Source organism: Labrus mixtus, chromosome 18, assembly GCF_963584025.1.
Source record: "Labrus mixtus chromosome 18, fLabMix1.1, whole genome shotgun sequence".
Lineage (NCBI taxonomy): Eukaryota > Metazoa > Chordata > Actinopteri > Labriformes > Labridae > Labrus > Labrus mixtus.
This window is the reverse complement of record NC_083629.1, coordinates 13169544-13190649: the sequence shown is the minus strand read 5'-3', so window position 1 is coordinate 13190649 and position 21106 is coordinate 13169544. Positions and strand designations below refer to the sequence as shown.

The following is a 21106-nucleotide window of genomic DNA, read 5'->3' as shown; positions in this document are numbered from 1 at the left end:
CGGGTCTCTTAGCAAAAGCGTCTAATCAGAAAATGACGGCATGCCCCGGATCTCAAAACGAGCCCTCCTAGTAGCTCGACTATGACCCGCCCCCGCGTACCAGAAACAGGAGATAGTCTGACGGATAGCGCAGGAGAAAGCCAGGCTGGAGCTGCCCCGGGAAGTCAGGAGTCTGCTAGAGTCAACGCAGATCAACGCCATTTCACCACCTACTAAAAGAGGGAAACACTGAAGCGACAGGTATGATGTTTTTGGTTTGTAACTGGTTATTTCCTGTCTGTACACGTCGTATACCGGTCTGAGCGCGGCTAAGGTTTTCACCCGGGCCTTGGCTCGGCCCTCAGGACTTGAGCGGAGGACTGAAGCAGCAGACCGGGTCAGAGATTTCAGGAGAGAAGGAGGCTGGGTCACCAGCAAGACGAGGCCCGGGGGGCAGACGTCCACGCCTCCTGGTGGGCTCAGTGTTCGTGAAAGAAACACAAACTGGAGTTTTGCTTCAAATATGTCAAAGCCATTTCTATTTTATGATCACCGAGGACTCCCTCTCTACCAATTATTGGATTTACCGGCCACCGTCAGTCACTGCCTCACGTTAGTTAGCTAATGTTAGCTCGCTCATTCATAGTGCTGTCGAGCCATTTCCTGTAGGCATTTAACTATAGCAGCAACTACTTGTAGCCATGTCCAGGCCACTATTGAGCCTCCTCCTTCAATAAAATAAACATTTACGTGCTAGTCATGTTGTAAAAGTCAGCTTATCGTCCGTGTGTGTGCCTCTTCTTTCTCATTGCATTTCGTTAGATTATAATGTTATCTGGGAGCTAGCTGGGCTAACTTAAAGCAAGGACGACTGACGCTGGATCAGTTCTGCTTTTTCTTTGATTACAAGCTGTATTCACAACCACCCTGTCTTTTTTTTTTTTTCTTCAGACAGCTGCCATTACGTATTTTTGGTTCAGTAGTGTGCACAAGGCCCACGATTAGACATGACTGAGCATGCTGGGACATTTGGTACTCAACCATCGTGATCATCAGCCCTTGTTGAATAGTGAGGTGGACACCAAACTGTCTCAAAAGACAAGTGAGGGTATAGCAACTTGTGTCTGGTACTTCTATTGATCGTCTCTTTTTGTTGGCATCCTCACCACGTCAGCAGTGAGGTGGTGACTGGAGACATGACGATGCATACCTGTCACACAGTGTCCTGGATGATTCAGGATGTTCCCTTTTTTGTTGTTTGATGTACTCATGTGGACTTGTTTGCATCTTTCCCAGTTATACCTGCAGATAATCTCTTTCTTCGAGTGTCTTAAGTTGTATTTAATTTGATATGAACTATGCTTCCTTGTGACAGACTGAACAGAAAGAGGACATTTCAATGGACTCATACCCTTTTTGTTAATGTTTTTCAAGATGCCCTAAATTGTACTTTGGCACTTTCTGTGAAGTTTATCACTGAGATACTGATTACAGTGAATTATCACTTTGTTATCCTTACAGTTTAACTACTTAGGCAGAACTATCTTTCAGTTGTCCTACATAAAACTCTTAACCAGATTTGGTTTAATTACCCGCTATCAGTGCTACTTTCTGGTAGGAGTATTTGTAGTAAATAAATCGGTTGTAGTACCATTACAAAGGGATGTCTTTTATTTTCTTAATTTGTGTGGCATTGTGCTTAAACTTCATCTGCTGTAACTTCAGTTACCGTAACAAACTGCATGTTAAGGAACATTTACACGGCATGGACGAGTACACAACTTCTACAGTTAGTCATACTTATAGTATCACTAAATATGAATAAACAGGGAGCGGGGAACATTTTTCAGTCATTCTTCCTCAAACTAGCACTATCTTAATCCATTCCCAGGACAGGACAGAGCTGGATACATTTCATCTTTATGTCTTGGCCTAATCTACTACAGAAACTGTTCATTCGAATGGCTTCTAGCTTGTGCTTTCCTGAAACCATTAACTTGCTGTTTGTTCTCAAACACGTTACATGTTGAGTGCAGCATGGCCTGCTTTTCAGCACTGTCTGCACTGCTCTTTGGGCTTGATAGATATCAGGAGTCCCCTCTCTCTCCAATCCTGCCAAATCAAGAGCCCCATCCAGCCAAGTGGCCAGATTCCGGGGAGCCAACAGCCCGAGAGGCCTTTGTCCTCCTGGCTCATTTTGATGCTGGGACAAGGCTCTGGCCGCACAAGGAAACACACGCACCTTGCACTCTGTGTAAGGCCTGGAAGTGAAAGAAAGCAAGCAGGTTTCAAACTTTAAGAATGCCTACTCCACCCATACCTAAGAGGCAAAGAAGCAATGTTGCTTTAAGAGTTATTTCACAGCCTAATTTTTTCTGACATGGGAGTTTCCTGGAACATGAAATGAATGCTTAAAAATAATTTCCTGATTTGGTAGCTAGCCACTGAACTGAAAACTTTCTTCAACCATGCTGTGGTAGTACATACTGTACTAAAGCTTCTAATGCCTTTTCTCTGGTTTTATAAAGGGTGAGAGGTGGTCCAGTAAGTTCACAGAATGACTTCATGCTGTTTATTAGCTATAGTATAAGGAGTCCATATTGATATATGTCACAGTCTTTTGTCTCAGTAGCAGACAAGTAGAAACTAAGAAACGCTTAAATAAGAGCTCATATTTTCTCAGTCTGTTCTGAGTTAGCTCTTAAAACCAAGAGCTATTTCAGCTACATATTTTTTAAGAGTTTGCCCCAAGCTTTAGCTTATCGAGTAAGAAGGAATGCACGCTCTTAGACACACATGCAATAAGAGCAGCTCAGAGGAAATGAAATGGAAAGGTATCAAGCCATAAAGCAGACATTCATAATCAAATCATGAATAATAATGCAAACATGTGATATTGTCAGTCAAAGCTATTCTCTAAAAATATTGTATAATGAAAACAGTTTAAAAGTTGTTATATAATGGGTTAACTGCTCATACAGTGCATAAGAACACTCAAATGCTGTACATTATAAACAGGCAGAGTACATTTGGATGTGTTTTTAAAGATATAATGAAACAGGGTCAACATTACACTATAGTGCTAAGCCTTTCAGTCCTCGGGACTCAGACCTACAGTGGAAAGTTATTCTTAAATGTATTATCATGGGTAATCTGCTTAATCCAAATTACTCAAGAGGTCTGCTCTTCGACGCTGACTCCCACGCCACAATACTGGCACAGATCTTTAGAATAGGATGTGATTGGGCTGCACGTCGTCGGTCATTTACTGTCTGTCACCCTAAAAAGCTGCTTTGATTTTGTGCAAGGTACTACAACTAATAAGGTATTGTGATACATGATCTATAATGTTCCATAAATTTTCAGTTTATTTTATGTTCATTTCCCTGATGTTGACTCTCCCCTTCACGTAACTGAATCACCCAAGTTATCGACAAATGTAACATGCGTTTAAGAGTGAAACGTGCTGTAAGTGAAAATACTTTATTCTAAAACATGCCACTGCTGAGAGCAAAGCCCATTCGCACATCTTTGACAGGGTCTGATCGTTGGAATTATCAGATTATGTGGCTGGCAGGCTGCATTCATTAATATTCACATGTGTAAAATGCATGAGCTGTTGCTATTACAAATGAATGCATTGCATCTCTTGCTACCTTGCATTTCATCAGTGTCATGCATGCTAAGGAATGACCGACACGCTTTTAGCTGGTTTAGATTAAGTGAGAAAAAAAAACATAGTTACTGATTTATTTGTATTCATGGACCCAGGTTCATTCTTACTGTGTAGCCTTGAAGCAACAACATAGAGTTCCTAAAGAAATCGTTGGCAGATGTTAAAGTGGTGAAGTCCCAGGACCTCTTGACTTAGTAAACTTTGCCTGTGATTGAAGAAGAGCCCCCTTCTCTCTGTTTGAAGCAGGCCGGGACCGAGCTGCAGCTGCAGCAGCCCTCAGCTGGTGACACTTGCACGTGGGTGTATTTTTGCCTCTTGCAAATCCATCCTAATATGAGTATAGAATACCACCAAGATGTCCTTGTGGGGGCTGAAGGAGGGAAGTGACTAAATGAGACAGTTAGCCATCTTCTTTTTTAGCCAAGTTGTTCATGACCTATTATGCCCCCTTTTTAAGCCTGCGTAAGGGAACTTGATGGCTTTTATTGTCTTTTTGAATATTTCTACCCAGCTGCTAACAAGCCATTATTCAAGTAAGATTTTTTAAAACTAAAACAGAAACCAAGAGAGGAGGGTCAAAAATGGCTGTGGATATAGAGAAATATTGAGATGGAAAGAAATCAAACCTTTTCAGAGTCGATTATGCACTTATATGAAGGTTAAAAGGTTCTGAGACGGCGTCACAAGTATTCTTGCCCCAAACATCTTAACTGTGATGCTCCTCTGCTACGTATGCTACAGACACTGCTTCGAGTACTTTGAACGGGTGAAGTCTGAAAGCTTTCGGTTGCAAAACCCACAAGAGAATACAACCATTAACTCACCTCACGTTTAATTTTTCTGCATTATACGTTGTGTTTCTGTTTCTATGATAGGCCCTTCGAGGCAAATCCATAAATCTTATAGGATCTATTCAAACTTTTACAAGAGCAAGGACTGGAGGGTGTCAAGCTGGTGTAGTTTAATCTAATTGGATCATATCATTAAGAGAGAGGACAAGGTGTTAGTAAGAATCACCTCTCTCGCTCTCTCAGCAATGTGGATGATTAACACCGCCTTTACTGCCTCTGCCAGTTACCATGATGTCATACATGCAGTCTGTGAAAATGAATAGCAGATACATTGAATGGTATGCCTTGAAACTGTTGATATCCACTCAGTGCTACTACACCCTTCATTTCATGTTGTGTCTTTCTCCTTCTCTTCAGAATGGCGGTGGATATCTACGACTCTCAGTACCTCCTCATCCTGGCCCCTTCCCTGGTCATCGCCCTCATGTTCCTCTTCTTCTGGCTGTTCATGAAGGAGACCTCGTATGACGAGGTGCTGGCCCGGCAGAAACGGGACCTCAAGCTACCACCATCCAAGCCAGACACCCGCAAGAGGAATGAGAAGAAGAAGAGCAAGAAGAAGGAGAGTTCCAGCGGAGGAGGCGGTGGAGGTGGAGGAGACTCAGAGGAGGATGTGAGGGATTTTGATATGGCTGATGGCGCCAACAGTTCCACTCCGGAGCTCGAGGAAGAACCTGCTCCAGTGGCCACACCAGACCTGGATCCACCAACACCTACTCCCTATGTGCCTGTTTCAGTGTCTACAGAAGCTCCTGTCAGTCTGAGGGAGAGGAAGAAGAAGGAAAAAAAGGCTGCCAAAGCTGCAGCAGCTGCTGCTGCCGCGGCGGCTGCTGCAGCTTCCTCCTCTGAGGAGCCAGAAGTGAACGGCTCGAAGCCCATCAGCAAGAAAATAGAACCAGCGCTGGCTGCGAGCAAACAGTCCAGCCCTCCCTCACCCAAGCTGGAGGCCCAGGTCCAGCTCACACAGGCTCCTGTTCAGGCTCAGACACCGCCCCAGAGCTCTGGGAAGAAGAAGAAGGAGAAGAAACCAAAAGTAGAGCCTGGTGAGTAGCAAAAAGGATGTTTAGTGGGAGTGTCACTTTTGGGAATTGGAGAAGTGTATTGGAAGAGTTAGCAAAGTTACAGAAGAAACTGGTACAGGGATGTGGAATTTAAAGTTAGCCACAGTTGCAACATCCTCAATTAATGTTATATTATAATTTCCCTTCATCATTAGTCTCAAGGTAGACTGAGATTGACAGAATTCTCTCCTTATCCCCCCCCCCCCCCCCCCCCCCCCCCCCGCAGTGGACGACCAGCAGCCAGAGATTAAGGCAGAGCAGGCTCCAGCTCCAGCCAAGAAGGAGGCTCCCATCTTGGCTGAATCCAAAGTTCTGGATAGTGCAACTCCGAGTGCTCCCAGTGGCAAAAAGAAGAACTCTGCCAAGAAGCAGAAGACAGAACATGGTAATGATTGTACAATGGCTTTATTAGTTTTTGTTTTTAACATGCGCTGAAACTACAGCCTGAATATTTCACCTCATATTTATTATCTCTTATTTGCTCATCAAGTGGATGATGCTCATGTCCTGGCTGACTCAGCAGCTTCTGCCAACCACCAGACAGCCCATAACGACGACGTACCATCCAAAGGCGGCAACAAGAAACAAAAGAATGAGACGGACAAAGGTGAGAGGAAGAAAAAAAAGTTGATCCACCACGTTCTTCTTGGTTACCCCCATATCTTCATGCTCAACGTCATCCCGTATATCATGTGTTTTAACAGAGAACACAGAGGTGAAGCTGAAGGAACTGTTGTCTGGTCTGTCCAGCCTGGCTCTGTCAGAGGCCGAGGCCGTCAGCGTGATCGCTCTGCTCCGAGAGAAGAGCCCTAATGCCTTGGACGCCTGGAACAAAGTAAGATGTGAATAAGTCATACTGTACAGTTGAGTTATGTGTTGTGACAAGTGACACTTATTTGTATTCAACAGGAGAGCTTGTGTAAGTAGTTGAACTTGCTTTGCAGACTTTGAAAAAGAAAAAAAAAAAAATGATGTTACTTGTCTCGCCACCAGACTGCCGCAAGGACCGACCCGGCTGCACAGGAACGAGAGAGATTCCTCACAACTCTGCAGGAGGAGGCCTCCATTGCCAAGGACAAAGTGAAACAGCTCAGCCAGGTCTACATTCTTAAATTCTAAGTGATGATTTACTTGCTTATGCTAATGTTCCTTCATATTGCTGAAGTGATTTCCATGAGTTTCAGTAAGGAGCTTTATATACCCGCTTGCTTCAATGCTTTAGGAGCTTCAGGTGGAGAAGCAAAAGACGGGCCGTGTGGAGGCCATGTTGAGAGAGCAGCGTGGCGCCATGGAGAAAGAACTTGGGGGAATGCAGGCCAAAGCTCAGGGCAGCTTCCAGGAGCTCCAGACCATGCAGATAAAGGTGAGGTTCTTTCTGATCCAGGTTCATTTTCCTCTGATAGTAGACAGCCATCTGTATCACAGTTACTGTTGGACAAAGACAGTCTTCTTGAAGCCTTACAGCAACTGAATCCTATAGTCTGACGTCCTTTTTCTTTATGTGTAGTTCCAGCAGGCGAGGGAGCAGATGGAAAGCCAGATTACTCGACTGCAGCAGGAGAACGGTATCCTGAGGGATGCAGTGAGCTCCGCCACCAACCAGATGGAGAGCAAGTCAGTATTTCAATACAACTGTTAACACTGGACATACCTCTGTACTGGTCACACTCCCTCGAGTTTCAAACATGTCTCATCTGCTCAGCATTGACTCCTAGTTATCTCATTTAAATAAGAATGTTATATTTTTCATCTGCATTTTAATTCCTACTTTGTGTCAATATCCTTCCTATTTTTTCTACTATATAGGGAAAATTCATCTGCATGCATAGTTGCACCATGAAAATGCACAGCATAGGCTATTTCCAGATTGATACTTCATCAACACCCTTCAATAATGCCTCGTATCACTGATCCGTGCATGTGTCTGTGTGCCTGCGTTTCTTGATAGGAATTCAGCCGAGCTGAACAAGCTGCGATCTGAGTATGCCGCTATGATGAAAGAGCTGGCAGAAAACAACGGCAAGCTGCAGCAGGAGGAGCACCAGAGGAAGTCACTGGAGGTCAGCTACAAGCAGAACGTGTCCCAGCTGGAGGTACACTCATCCAGATGCACAATGTGTTTATTTAGCCTGTGCTTCAGTTTCCCTGGCCGAGACAAAAAAAAAAATGAAATGAGCTGCAAAAAAGAAAACAGATCTTGGCACACAGCACAGCTTCAAATAGGGGTAGTGGGTGTGGTAGCTTTATCAGGGAAATGGGAGGAGGGTTGTAGCTGAAGTCCTGGGAAGGGGTGTGGGAAAAAGAACCTGGGTTGGGAGAAGTGTGTTGGCTTTAGAAGCTGGAATGTTTGAGGCTTTGTGCTGTGTATAAACAACACTTTCCTGCGAGACACTCAGAACAGCGTTTCCTGTCTTTTCATTGACCACCATCAAAGATGAACTATTTAAGGTGCTTGCTCAACACAGACGAGCCTGAGCTTGAGATTATTGCCCGGAATTGAGGCTTTCATGACAGAAAACTTCTTATCTTTATCTTTAGAGGTTTCCAGCACTAATATAAGTATTAGAAATGCCGCTGACACTGCTTCAAATCTGGTACAGTGTATCGAAGAGGTAGAAAAAGTCAACGCACTTCTCTCTAAAAAAGATGATATCTAAAATAGAAAACAAAAACTGATCTCTAAAATTGTAGCCTATACAGCAACTTAAAGATGTTTTATGATTGCCACTTGCACATTAGGTAAACTATTATTACCTGCTCTTTTGTAAAGCATCTCGAGATAACACTCGTTATGAATTTGCGCTGTACAAATAATGATTCATCGGTTGACTGATTTTATGTGACGATGGCAATCTGTAGGGATGTCCAATTCAACAATTTGCAGTTGTCAATGCTAATAAATATCAGCAATGAGTAATTTCCAATCACACATTTCAAGGCTGTATGTTTGTTCATTCAAAGATAATTTAATTCAAAGAGGTCAACACAATGGTCATGGTCAAGCTGCTGCTAATTTTAGCTTTCTTTCTAGGTACCACAGGTTTCTGTTTGAGGTTATTATTACTTAGAACACAAAGCCAGGCCATTGAAAAGGATGTCCATCACAGCACATCCATACAGAATAAGCAGTACACAGCTTTTCAGTAATAAGGATATACATGTTTTTGAATTGTAACTGTACTGGATATGTACTTGGTATCAAAGAGGGGGAAATGGTATGAGAACATTTCTATTCTTTATTTCTGGTCTACAGGATCCGTTGTTTTTCCATTTACTTTGTTTGACTTGTTCAGAGCTGTAGTTTAATTCTTTATCGGACTGAATAATCCCCAGCATGTAGAAATTCAAGCAGTAATGCATACCATCCTCCATCATTGCCCTTACAGTAATGATAGTGACAGTGAGAGGAAGATGGATGTTTTACATTTGTTGTCTTACCCTGTGCTGTGTGGCGTTACGCTCCAAACACTTCGAAGCGTAGGATCTTGACTCCCACTCAAGCCGCCCCTGATAACATTTTGTAGGCTCTTGTTTTCTTGTGTTCACCCAAAATTGGCTACATCTCTTCATCCCCAGGCCCAACTGCAGGAGGCGAAGCGACGGTGGGAAGACCTGCAGAATTTCTGCCACGGTGTCAACGCTGACAGAGAGAAACTGCAGACCTCTAAGCAAGGTGATGAAATATAATGTGACAAAAACAAACCAATCGCTTCTGACTCATGTTGTTTTTTGCAAGTGAACTGTTGTTATATTCAGCAGCTGAATGTGTGTGTTTGTGGGTGCAGAGCTCCACAGCCAGCTGCTGGCAGCAGAGACAGAGATGAACAACAAGAACAAGGAGATCCAGACCCTGCACAGCAGCCTGACTGAAGCCATGGTGTCCAAGGAGCGGCAGGAGGAGACGGTGATGAAGCTGATGGAGATGTCGCAGCACAGCATGCCGGATGACTCTCTGCAGGCTAGGGTCCAGGTGAACAACATTTCAAACACAAAATCAATGTTATGAACTTCCTTTTTGCTTTAGTTGCTCTATCATATCAGATTGTAAGAAGTTTTGTCCCATTATAGTCCATAAATAGATTGAAAAAGTTGCATTTTGGTGCCCTGAAGAAGCAAAGCACCCACATGATGAAGCTAACACAGTCTCTGTTTAATAGGAACTTATGAATGAAAACAAAGGTCTCCAGGTCCAGAATGAGAACATGCAAGCCCAATTGTCTTCACAGGTATATATTTCAACCTCATTTGCATATTTCATTACAAAAAGGATACCCATCTGAATATCTGTGCTCATATGTAGGCCAATAACATTTATTTTCCTCGTATTTAGGCCACCCATGTCTCCCATATTGAAGAGCTACAGAAGCTGTAAGAATTTCATTTTAGTTTTTACCTTTAGTTTTTACCTGCTGATGGCTGATTGCTACTGGCGTGCTTCATCTGAAAACCTTACCCTTCCGTCTCCCTTCCTTCTGTTCAGACTGGCTGAAAAAGAGCTGCAGAGGAAGAGTCTGGAGGATTCCCTGAATGCTGAGAGGAGCAGCGGGGCCGGTAGAGAAACGAACATGCAGGTACAGTCACATGAGAGCTTCATCTCCAGCCTCTTATGCTAACACCGCCGCGGGTTCATTAATCTGCAGGAATTTGGTAAACGAGGCCTCACGTTGTGTCCAGAAGGCAGAAAGAAGTTCACAGTTGCAGTTGTTTTTAGGTTTCAGATGCCAAATAGATTACATTGAATCCAGACAGAATTATAAGTGCTATGATTATTAACTTTTAGTTCTTTGTCTTTCACCTCGCAGGCCTTGCACAATGAGAACATGTCACTGAAGGCAGATCTTCAGAATCTGCAGGCACTGATTTCAGATCAGGTTATTTATTTACCTTTTTAACTGTTCTTTCATATTTAAAACAACAACTACTACATGATTTCTTCTTTTTGACACACCCTCTCTCACCATTTGCCTTACCCTGTCTCCCCATACAGACTGCCTCTCAGTTGGCGTTGGACCAGTTCCAGCAGAGGTGTGTTTGTGTGAAAACTGGAACATATTTTAAACATCATTAGCTGGTTAGGCTTGTTTCTGACAATGGAAATAATATGCCATAATAATTAACTGAATGCCTCTTTCAGTGTCCGGGAGAAGGAGGAGAACATGAAAACGGTGGAGGACTTGCTGGAGAAGGGGCTGATTGAGGTGGCCAACAAGGAGGAACAACTGAACGTATGTCTGTCGTCGCATGTTTCTAAAGAAAAATGCTGTTAAGAGCCCAAATCAGACTCACATCCACATGCTTCAAATGACTTCAGTGCATGCCTTGAAATCACAATCCCTTATGGGCAGGAAATAATTTAGGTAACCTCTTTCTTTCACGCAGACTGTAAGAGAAGAGAACGAGGCTTTGAAACAAGAAATTGAGGCCATTAAGAGACAGGCAGCAGATCAGGTGAAATCTTAATCTTAACATTGTGATCAAAAGCGGTTGCTGTGTGTTTTTCATCATTATCCTGATTTGTTTTAAACTGTCATTTACCCTTATCACAGGCATCATCAGAGTCCATAGTGGAAGAACTCCAGAGCAAGTAAGAATCAACAGTCTTACTGTGTGCACCCACCTTTATCCCCAACAAACACAGACACACGGATAGATGAAAACATGGAACTTTAGTTTCACTTACACTTGTTGAGCAGTGGCAGTGGCTTTGATCGGCCTGCTTGGATGAAGAGCAGCTGATCATAATTACAAGTTATGTAACCAAATGACACCACTTATTTTAAATAGGCTCACTGTAGACTAAAACACATCCCTGACAGCGACTTTTAACACCTGGTTTCCTCTTCTAAGTGATGTTGTGTATTGTTAAATATCCTCTTGTTGCAGAAATCATTCTATTAATGTTATTTTAAAATGCAGCTTTGTTTCACTTTTCCTTTTAGGATCCAAGAGAGAGACGTGAAGCTCAAATCAGTGGAGGAGAGTTTGCAAGCAGCACAGGACAGAGAGAAGACAGCAGAGGTGCTGGATTTTTTTTTTTTTTGTACCAATGGCACACATTTTAAATGGCCTCCCGTCTGTTGTACATTATGTGCTGGCCTAGTTTGAGCTTTCCTCTGAAGCAGTTTTGTGTCTTGCAGGCTCTGGAACAGCAGTTGGCTGCCCTGCAGGCAGAGATGGAACAGCTGAGACAGAAGGAGATGCCAGGAGTGCAGAGCAGCTCTGGTACCGAGATCCAAGAACTCCAGGCTCAGTAAGTTCACTTCTGAACTACAAGCACGCACTCACACACACACACTTTGATACACAATTCCTCCTAGCCCTGACAAATGACACTAATAACACATCTGACCTGCAGGCTGGCAGCAAAGGACCAGGAGCTTCAGAAGCTGCAGGCTGAGCTGGAGGCGAGGAGTATGGAGCTGAGTGAGAAGGTGGAGCAGGTACATCAGCAGGTGAGGGGCGACCACTAAATAAACTGCTTCGCAAAAGTATATGGTGACATTCTACGGTTAAACACTGAAAGTTTTGTTTAACAAGTGATTCTGTGATTCTCAGTGTCCTACAGTACTGTAACACCACATGGTACATTTGACGATTCACTACTCTAAAGTCTAAACTGCTCCACCAATTAGATCTGCTCAATGATTGTAGGCTAACTACTCCAGAGATGATGAATCGGTCTACTATAAAAACATTTTATGGCTGGCTAACAACATGGTCTATGACCCTCACGACACGCTGAACAGTGAACGTTGAGGAAATGTGTAGAAACTTAACTTCACACAAGAAAGATTCAGGAGTCAGATGGCTTCAGTTGAAGTAGTTTATCTATGACTCGCGAGGAGAAAAGACATTAACAACACAAATTTGATACAGAGTCTTGCCAAGCCAGTTCTGTCAGACCGTCCCATAGGCTTCGTATTTATCCTCAAGATGGTGCTAAAGTCAAGGCCATAAACTTGAATGCGACATTTAAGATAAAGGAGAGCAGCAACTAAGTCTACCAAACAATTCAGATATGAGGGGAGATGCAAAGTGACCTTGGTTGGCATAGTTACGGCTAACCCTATCAGCTGTGACTGTCATCATGGGCAGGGAATAAGATGTCTGTCTACAGAGATACAGAAATTCCATCACAGTGAATTTGAAATATTACCTTCAAACCTGAGGTACAGGGACCCGAATTTTAAGGTTAGACTGAAGCACTCTTTTGTACACCAGTCAAATCCTAAAAGTGAATATGGAGCTGAATCCGTGATCAAAGCACATTGAATGCCTCTGAATATGTATTTTGTGTTCTGATGTATTGTCTTGGTGTCTTTTACATTTTTTTTGTTAGACACATTTCAGGTCCCATCAATCAATCAAAGTGCAAACCTTAAGGATTGAGCTTTGTTACTTGGATGTTGACTCAAAGCTCAGTGTTGTTATATGCATAGTTTTTCAACTTGTATTAATCTGTCATAAGAGAGTCATAAAATGCAACATTAACTTTCAATTTTAGTTTTAATTTCCTTTTTTTTTTTTTCACTCTCTCCTCAAACAGCAGGCCCAAACAGCAGTCCCAAGCCAGGAGCTTCTTACAGAGTGAGTAATGCAAACCGACACAGACACATCACTCACCTGTGTATCGTTTTAAAGGATTCTTAACTATCATCATCTTCTCATCGACTGCTTGTGTCTTCTTTTAGGTTGTCAGAGAAGGACAAGCAGGTCTCAGATCTGCAAGCTGAGCTGGCTGAGCTGAAGGACTCTGTGGAGCTTCACAGGAAGAAGAACAATGTGAGTGTCCTGCAGTGATTACCTGAACTATGTAACCTGCTGCAAACCCCCCCCCCCCCCCCCCCCCCCCCCTTCCCTACTGTCTCCTACCTGTGTGGTACCCCCAAACCCCTCCCCTCACACTGGGGCTGCGCACTTCATACATCCATACCTACCTCCTGTTGTCCACTGCCACTAAGTCTCACTACTTTATAAACCGTTTTGTTTTTAAAACCAAATAGAAAACGTTCTTTATCTCAGGTTCGTTGTCAACATGACTTTTACACATCAGTACAGATGTCTATTTTGATTTGGATTGCTTAAGCTGAGCATTGCATAACAGAGCTTCCAGCCTACTCTTGTTATGCTCGCCGGTGGCTATGACTATGTCAGCTAGCTTGTCTGTGCTTGTGGAGGATTCAAGGCATTAGAAACTTGCCTCACTATCATTTTTAAGACTAGTAGAGCATGTTTCAGTTGAGAAGTATGTGTTTTCGCACATTTAAAAAAAAAAAGGTTTGTGCTTATCTTTTCTACCTCTATCCACATTATTTCTTTAAGATAGTAGAAGTCCCACAGAGCATAGTTACTGCCTTGCGTACTCTGCATGCTGCTTTTAACCAACACAAGGTGCTAGACTGGGCCTCTTGAGGCTCTTCGTTCATACTTATTTTTAGCGGTTGGAGCCTGGGTGAAGAGCAGAGCGTAGTAATCTGAAAATGAGCAATGCCTTCAGTGTTTCTGTTACTCTTACAAGTCTTTATTTGAGGGTCACTGAATGCATTTAACCCTGAGGCTAAACTGAAAGTGGTATCTCTCTGGAACTGACCAAAACAGGAGCTTCGGGAGAAAAACTGGAGTGCAATGGAAGCTCTCTCAGCCACCGAGTCCATACTTCAAGGGAAACTCAGCAAAGCTGTCAAGGTTCGACACTACTCCCCCCCGCCATCTCAGTCTGCTTCACTCTAGTTCCAATCTGATGCATCCAACCCATCCTCCCCCTGAAAAATGCTTTGTTTTGCCATGATTGACCAAGTGAAATTATTATTTATTTTTTTCCCACCGTCATTTATTACAGAACTGCATACTCATTTACCTCCCTCTCCCCCTCTCCCCTCTGTTGTTTGGCCTCAAGTTTTCAATTGGCTGTTTTGAGCTCTTGACCTATGCTACTACTTTTGAGAAAATCCGACTTTAATCACAGAAATATTGGTTTCTTTTGTGGATCTATTGTGCTTTAAGCTCTGAAATCTGAATCTGAAAATATCCCTCTTTGCCCAAAACTGCGACTGATGCTTGGAAATGAGTGTGCAGTGTCCTAGAAATGATGTCACTAGATTTCATTACAGTGAGTTTCATTGGAATCATCCTCGCAGCTTTCTGTCTTCTATCATTTGGCTCATTTCTAGCATGTTGAAAGCATTCCATTTTGTCACATTCATACAGACAGTATAATGAATGAGTGTTGGGGCCACATTAAAGGAAACAAAACTGAAATTTGAAGCAGTAACTTCATCAGAATAAAGTCGTAATATTACATTAACAAAGATGTCATAATACGACATTCAAGTTGTAATATTATGTGAATGAAGTCGTGAGCTTTATGACTAGAAAGTCAAGAATGAACTCTTACAGTATGCTTAGACTGTGGTGTTATTTTGATTATAGTCTGAAGAGCAGCCAGCCGCCCACTTTGACATGATGAACAAACATTTTGTAAAGTTAAATTTCAGTTTAGGTTTCACAGAAACTGAAACTGTTCCTCCTCAGTCTATGCTGAAGAAGGGCGGTCTTATAGGAAGCTTTATTCTTGTCATCTTATAGCTATATATTGTCAATGACTTTATTCACGTTGTATCACAACTTTTCTCAGAGTTTATTTTCTTAAATGTGGCTCGGATACTTTGTTAATATAAACAATTATTCAGTAAAAAAACAAAAACCTGTGCAATCAAAATAAATTCAATGCAGAAAGTGTGATTACTAAAAAGCAGATCTGCTGTATGATTTTTGGAGCTGCAGGTTCCTTCACAGAGATAGCTGGTCTATTAACGGTTCCACTGATGTGTGTGTGTATTTTTGCCGTCCTCCACCTACATTATGGAAGGGTACATGCTGAACCATCAGCACAGCAGCTGCTCCTTTTGCCATCCGAGTACAGTAGAAAGCTCCTTCTCAGAGCTGAGCCAGGGAGTTCCTTGGCAGCTGTTGCGTACTGTCAGTGCACGCCGGTCGCATTCACTTGTCTCAGAGCTGCCTAGTGACACAGTATGTTAATGTGAATGCTGGTTACAGCGCCAGCTGGCTAGTGCTCAGCGTACGTTCTCCCTCCAGGCCTCAGAGTGACAGTGCATGATGCAGGCCTATTGTGGGAGGACTGATAGCTACCTTTATATTTATTGAGGAGTTTCAAGGTACTTTGTACAATTTCATGAAAGCCGATTGATGTATCTGTGGTTTCAGGAGGACTGAAACATGATATGCACTGAATTGCAGATTGCTGACACTTTGTGTAGGTGTGGCCCGCTAAGATGTTTTCTCAGGGTAATTGGAAGCAGGAGCGAGACTGTGTTTATCCTCCTGCTCTTCTCTAAAATGATGCTTTTGATGCTGAATCATTCCTGTGTAATTGTTTGGAGTGGCTCAGTTGATGGCTTCAAATTTCTCTTCAACAACCAAGCCTCTAAGATAACAAAACTTTTGAAACAATTGGTGCTCAATCACCTCTCCTTTCTTTTTTTTTTGGTCCTTTTCTTTCTTTGCCCTTCCCATCGTCTGTAGGAGAACCAGACAGCCCTGGCAGCGGTTCAGGCCGAGTGTCGAGATGTTCTGCACAGACTTCTGCCCCATGTGCCTCTGCCCAGTGAGCAGGTATGGCTATTATTGGGTGTCGCACCCCCCTGAAAATTGTTAGAATAATCTTCTTACACTATTGTACCTGTGCTCCTGTGTCATTTCTCTGCTTGTTCTTCACTCTTCATCTCCTTTTTTCTATTAGAACCATCAGGAGTGGCTGCAGAGATTTGAGGGGGCAGCAGCGGAAAACGTGGCCACACAATCCACCCCTGCATCAGGAGAATCTAAGGTGAATGAAATGGTAAAAGAAAAAGAAAAAAGAATACTTACTCTTAATGTGAATGTGTTTTCAGCAACAAATACTCCCCCTGTCTTTCGCTAGGGACTGGCTGAGAAGCTGAGAGAAGCCGAGGAAAGCCAAAAGATTCTACAGAAAGACTGCGAGACATACAAGAAGGTTTTGGCAGAGACGGTGAGTTTTTGTTTTAATATTTGTGGCTTCATAGTGACATCTCTTGCCACACTGAGCTGTCATTCCTGCTGCATCCACAGGAGGGCATCCTGCAGCGCCTCCAGAGCAGCGTGGAGCAGGAGGAGTCTCGTTGGAAGGTGAAGCTGGAGCTATCACAGGGAGAGCTCAGAGAGGTAAGTAGTGTGGGTTAGACAACTCCCAGATTTAATACCAAATCACTTGAGGGATAAATGATTACACCATGTGCGCTTTTCATTGCATCACTCCTTTGTGTTTCACCACAGATGGGCCAGAAAGTTACAACTCTGGAGCAAGAGATCGACAGATTAGGTGATGGAGCGGAGCTGGAAAATGTAAGTAGTCTTGTGAAAACACGCATTTTCAAGCTCACGCTCCCATTTTGCTTGTTTGAATTCAAACCGTAATCCTTTTCTGACGTTTTACATTCTGTTCGTGTGTTTCTCCGAACCCTCTGACATCTCTTCAGCTGAGAAGAGAAAAGCAGCATTTGGAGTCTGATTTGGAGAGGGCAGAGCGTGAGAGTGCCACATACGTGACGGAGGTCAGAGAGGTGAGCAGAAACACGGCTGCTTCCCCCATTCTCGAGATCCTCCGAGAGCTTCGTTGTGTGTTACTTCCATGTTCATGATGTGTTTTTATGTTTTTGTCACATCCTGCACTCGCTGTATTCGGGACATACAGAGTTCACAAAACACAGGATTTATAAATGTAGAAATGAAAGTTAAAGGCTTCACATAGACATCTCTAGCTCTAACTTAGTTAAACCACTCATATGGCTAACTTAATGAACTGTTTTGTTGATTTACAGTCATGCACAACAATGTCCTGTGCTTTTTCTTAGCCCTACACAGCTCTGCTAAATACAGAGCATGTCTTAAAACCCCAATCAGCTCGTGTCTCTGCATAGAACGTGTGCTAGTCGTGCTTTCCTGGACCAACTCCCCCACAGACACTCATTAAACAAATCATCTCAAACTTAATTTCAGCTCAAAGATCTGTTGACTGAATTGCAGACCAGGCTTGATGGCTCATATACAGAGGCTATCAGACAGAATGAGGAGCTGAATTTGGTAAGCGTTGCTCACCCTCTAGCTAGAGCTCTTTTTTTTTTGCAACAAAAAAAACCAACAACCTCTCCCTTGTTGCACTCGGCAGCAGTGGCCTTTAACTGGACCGGGTTCTCACTTCCTCTGCAACTGTGGGTCATCAGTCCATAACCTCTGTGAACATGCTCACCTAAACCTCATCCTGAAGAATACTTTCTTCTGAAGTTGCACAGATTTCAGAGGTTGAGAATGATGACTCACCTTCACACTAAGTAATACTTGCAAGACTACACTTCATCTCTTTTCTCTACTGGCATTCCACTTCATCTCACTTCAGGCATCTAACAAATGGCTTAGTCAAAGTACTCCATCTTGTCCATAACTAGCTACATTTTAACACTTCAGCTTCAACTTCACACTATTATTCTCTCACATTAACCTCCTCTTCTAGTGTTTTCGTCTTATTCTTGTTTTTCCCCGAACATGTTTCTGTTGTCTTTGTCAATTGTTCCCTTTAGTACTTTTTAACAGTACGTGTTCAAGCCAACACGGACTGAAAAAATGTAGCCTCTTGAATAATTACAATGTGGACTTCGGAAACAAAAAAGAATTGCCAGACTTTTGTTGAGAAACAACGCATTGGCCAATGTGGTTTGTACATTTCCATATTCCTTGTTGGCTACTTAGCCAGGTAAAAAAAACAGCAATTATATGGTGATACAGGAAATGACTGCAGCAGTTGTAACCTTCCAGAGTTGCTCTGAAGTGTTATGGCCTCTGTTAAGGCTTTAAAATAAAGCTTATCATCAAACTGGACTTTACAGTTCGTGATACATCTTCCCACGAGTATCTGTAACAACCTGCCCACACCAACACGGTCCCAAAACGCTGCAGTTTTTGCTTGAATGAGGCCAAAGTAAAAACTGAAAAACCTTTGTAAATGTTGAGCCTTCAAACTAAATGTTGGAAGGGTTGGAACTTGACGTGAGGCTCTTACTGAATGCTTTTCTGTGTACAGAGTACAGACTAGACTAAATTATAAATGGGACTCCTGCAAATCATTAGGATGTGCTGTGATCATGTGCTGAGTGTCTTGTTTTGATTCCAGCTGAAAACCCAGCTCACCCAGACTCTGTCCAAGCTGGAGACAGAAGAGAACGAGAGGCAAAAGGTGGCTGGTGATCTCTTTAAGGTAAGAATGCTTGTTTGTATTTTTTCAAGCTGCTGATATTGGTCAATCTTTGGACCAGGATGTTTAAAAAAAGTGGATTTATTTGGTCTTTAATCCAGGCCCAGCAGTCTCTCGATCTGATCCAGGGGGAACTTTCAAACGTGATGGACAACGCTGACGACCTGATAGAGAACAGCAGTCTGACGTCACAGAGAGTAAGAGTCTGAGGCAGTGTAGATGCTGTTTAGTGGTGTACTTCTTGGCCTATGGTAATGAGGTTGTTACATTGCATCTTCTGTCTCTGGCAGGAAGAGATTGACAGAAAGGAGAAAATGACTGCAGGACTGAACCAAACAGTCAGAGAACTGCAGCAGCTGCTACAAGCTGTCAGCCGGCAACTCGCCAAGGGACAGGAAGGGGTGAGTCCTGTTATTCTGCTGTCCTTACAACCTAATGAAAAGATTTAATCTCACTAATCTTACTCTCCTGTCTATCCACTTGCAATAGTATTTGACTGTGACACTATCTGCATGTATTATTTTTTACAGGAGGGGGAAAAAGACCTGCCCAAGGTATAGTAGGAGGACAAGTGAAGCCCCCACGCAGCCACCTTGACTGCACTACAGAGACCACCTTTGACCTTCGGTCTCATCACTACCACCATCACACCATACTGTCAGGCCCAGCCACCCACCCTTCCTCAAACTCTTTCTATTACCTCACCTGTACTGAAGGCTGCCTCTGCCTGACTGTGGAAAACCACTCCCAGTCCCACAGTTGGCCATAAGGGAGCAGGCAATGGTTACTGTTAACTCCAAACACTCCACACACTGTACCAAAACACACTACTCTGCTCCCACCACATTCCTCTTTTTCAGCAGTATCGCCAGTTCATTTTTATTCTGACATCCAGCATAATTTAATCTGTGTGGCATCCATTCCTCTGTTTAAAAACACCTGTATTTTTCAATGAAATCCTTTTGAAAACTGCTGTAGTTTGTTGTTTATTTGTAAAGAGAGGGCAGGCATACAAATTTCCACCTTGATGAGAACAAATTTTAGGTTTTCTGTCCTTTTTTTTTTCTTAACTTCAAAACGTGTATTGTTAAATGTAACAGATAGGACCTGCTGAAATACACCATGTTGTAGATCTGTTTGCCTCCTGACCAGAAAAACGATCAAACTGTGCATTCACGAATTCATAGCTCCATGCATACCATGGCTCAGTATTGGATGGGAGAACGGGGTCAGAAGGGGTCTCAGCATATCAGAAGGGTCACTAAGTGACTGTAACTATGGAGATGCATGGACGAATTAAAGTCGAGTCTATACTGCAGCTCCAGAGGGAAGGGAGTCTGTGACCCTGGCTGTGGAAGTAGAAGGCCAGGTCAACAGTGTTAGGTTTTTAATCCAACTGCAACTACTCTAGGAATAAGCGTCCCATATCATCTGTAATCAACACTTGCTATATTGTTGCAAAGTTCATTAACACTGAACATTTTGTTCTTTTTGTAACAGGTGATGTTAATAAAAGGGATGCTAGATAAATCTGCCCAGTGTCTTGTGTTGATTATTTTTATTCTCTGCACTTCTTTGTCTTGACCACTGGGAGGCAGTGCATGACTTTGTGGGAATTTAAATGGAACCAGATTGTGCACTGATAAATAAAGCTTTTGTTGGCAGGTGAATGTTTTTGAGAAAAATATTCATGTGACTGCCTTGTACGCCAACATGTTTGTCATGCAGAGGTTTATTTTATGTATGGGTTTTGTACGATGGAAGACAAAAGCGGGCAGCTTGTATGATGGAAGCTCTAGGGTTTGATGCTATTGCCTCCTCTCCTGCATGACAATAAACAATATTTTCCCATTGGCAGGAAGACATGAAGGGAAGTGAGGATGCAGCTGCTGAAGTACATCAAAAGCTTACCAAGTACAAATCTTACATGCCAGTAATGTTTGAAAAATAATCACTGATGTGGTTACTTGTTAATGATGCGCGCACTTAAAGTGAATGTTTAACTATCACTACCACCTTTCTATGTTATTGAAATGATAAATACAGGTTTTTTTTTGTAATTCTCTTGTTCATTTTTGCACTTTAAAAGGCCTTTTAAACAACAGGACTGTTGTGTTGGCTTGGTTGGGGTAGGGCGGGGGTCAGGTCAGGGGTGCGGGCAACATGGGATCAGCACATTCCGCAAATTCTCCCACACTGTCATGCTGCAGTCAGCTGATTGGAGATCTGGCTTTTACCTTCATGGAAACCTCGC

General features: G+C 42.9%; 1 protein-coding gene across 4 annotated transcripts; it reads left to right on the top strand.

The window, feature by feature from the left end:
- The first annotated feature begins 108 nt into the window (after positions 1–108).
- On the top strand, positions 109–20386 carry ktn1 (kinectin 1). Of its 4 annotated transcripts, XM_061063252.1 has the most exons (36): positions 109–240; positions 4864–5549; positions 5794–5952; positions 6058–6174; positions 6272–6402; positions 6561–6665; positions 6790–6930; positions 7075–7181; positions 7516–7660; positions 9144–9240; positions 9353–9537; positions 9725–9793; positions 9898–9935; positions 10048–10138; positions 10370–10438; positions 10555–10592; positions 10702–10792; positions 10947–11015; positions 11114–11151; positions 11507–11585; positions 11705–11817; positions 11923–12019; positions 13114–13154; positions 13259–13349; positions 14166–14252; positions 16110–16199; positions 16327–16413; positions 16507–16596; positions 16677–16769; positions 16881–16949; positions 17084–17167; positions 17604–17687; positions 18772–18855; positions 18954–19049; positions 19143–19253; positions 19383–20386. In XM_061063252.1, the coding sequence occupies exons 2-36, from the start codon at positions 4865–4867 to the stop codon at positions 19410–19412; spliced, it is 3801 nt and encodes a 1266-aa protein (XP_060919235.1). In that variant the 5' UTR covers positions 109–240; position 4864; the 3' UTR covers positions 19413–20386. The 4 variants fall into 4 exon arrangements, with proteins under 4 accessions (XP_060919235.1, XP_060919234.1, XP_060919237.1 ...); XM_061063251.1 differs by lacking the exon at positions 109–240 and having other exon boundaries at positions 13117–13154; XM_061063254.1 differs by lacking the exons at positions 109–240; positions 14166–14252.
- Positions 20387–21106: the final 720 nt, after the last annotated feature.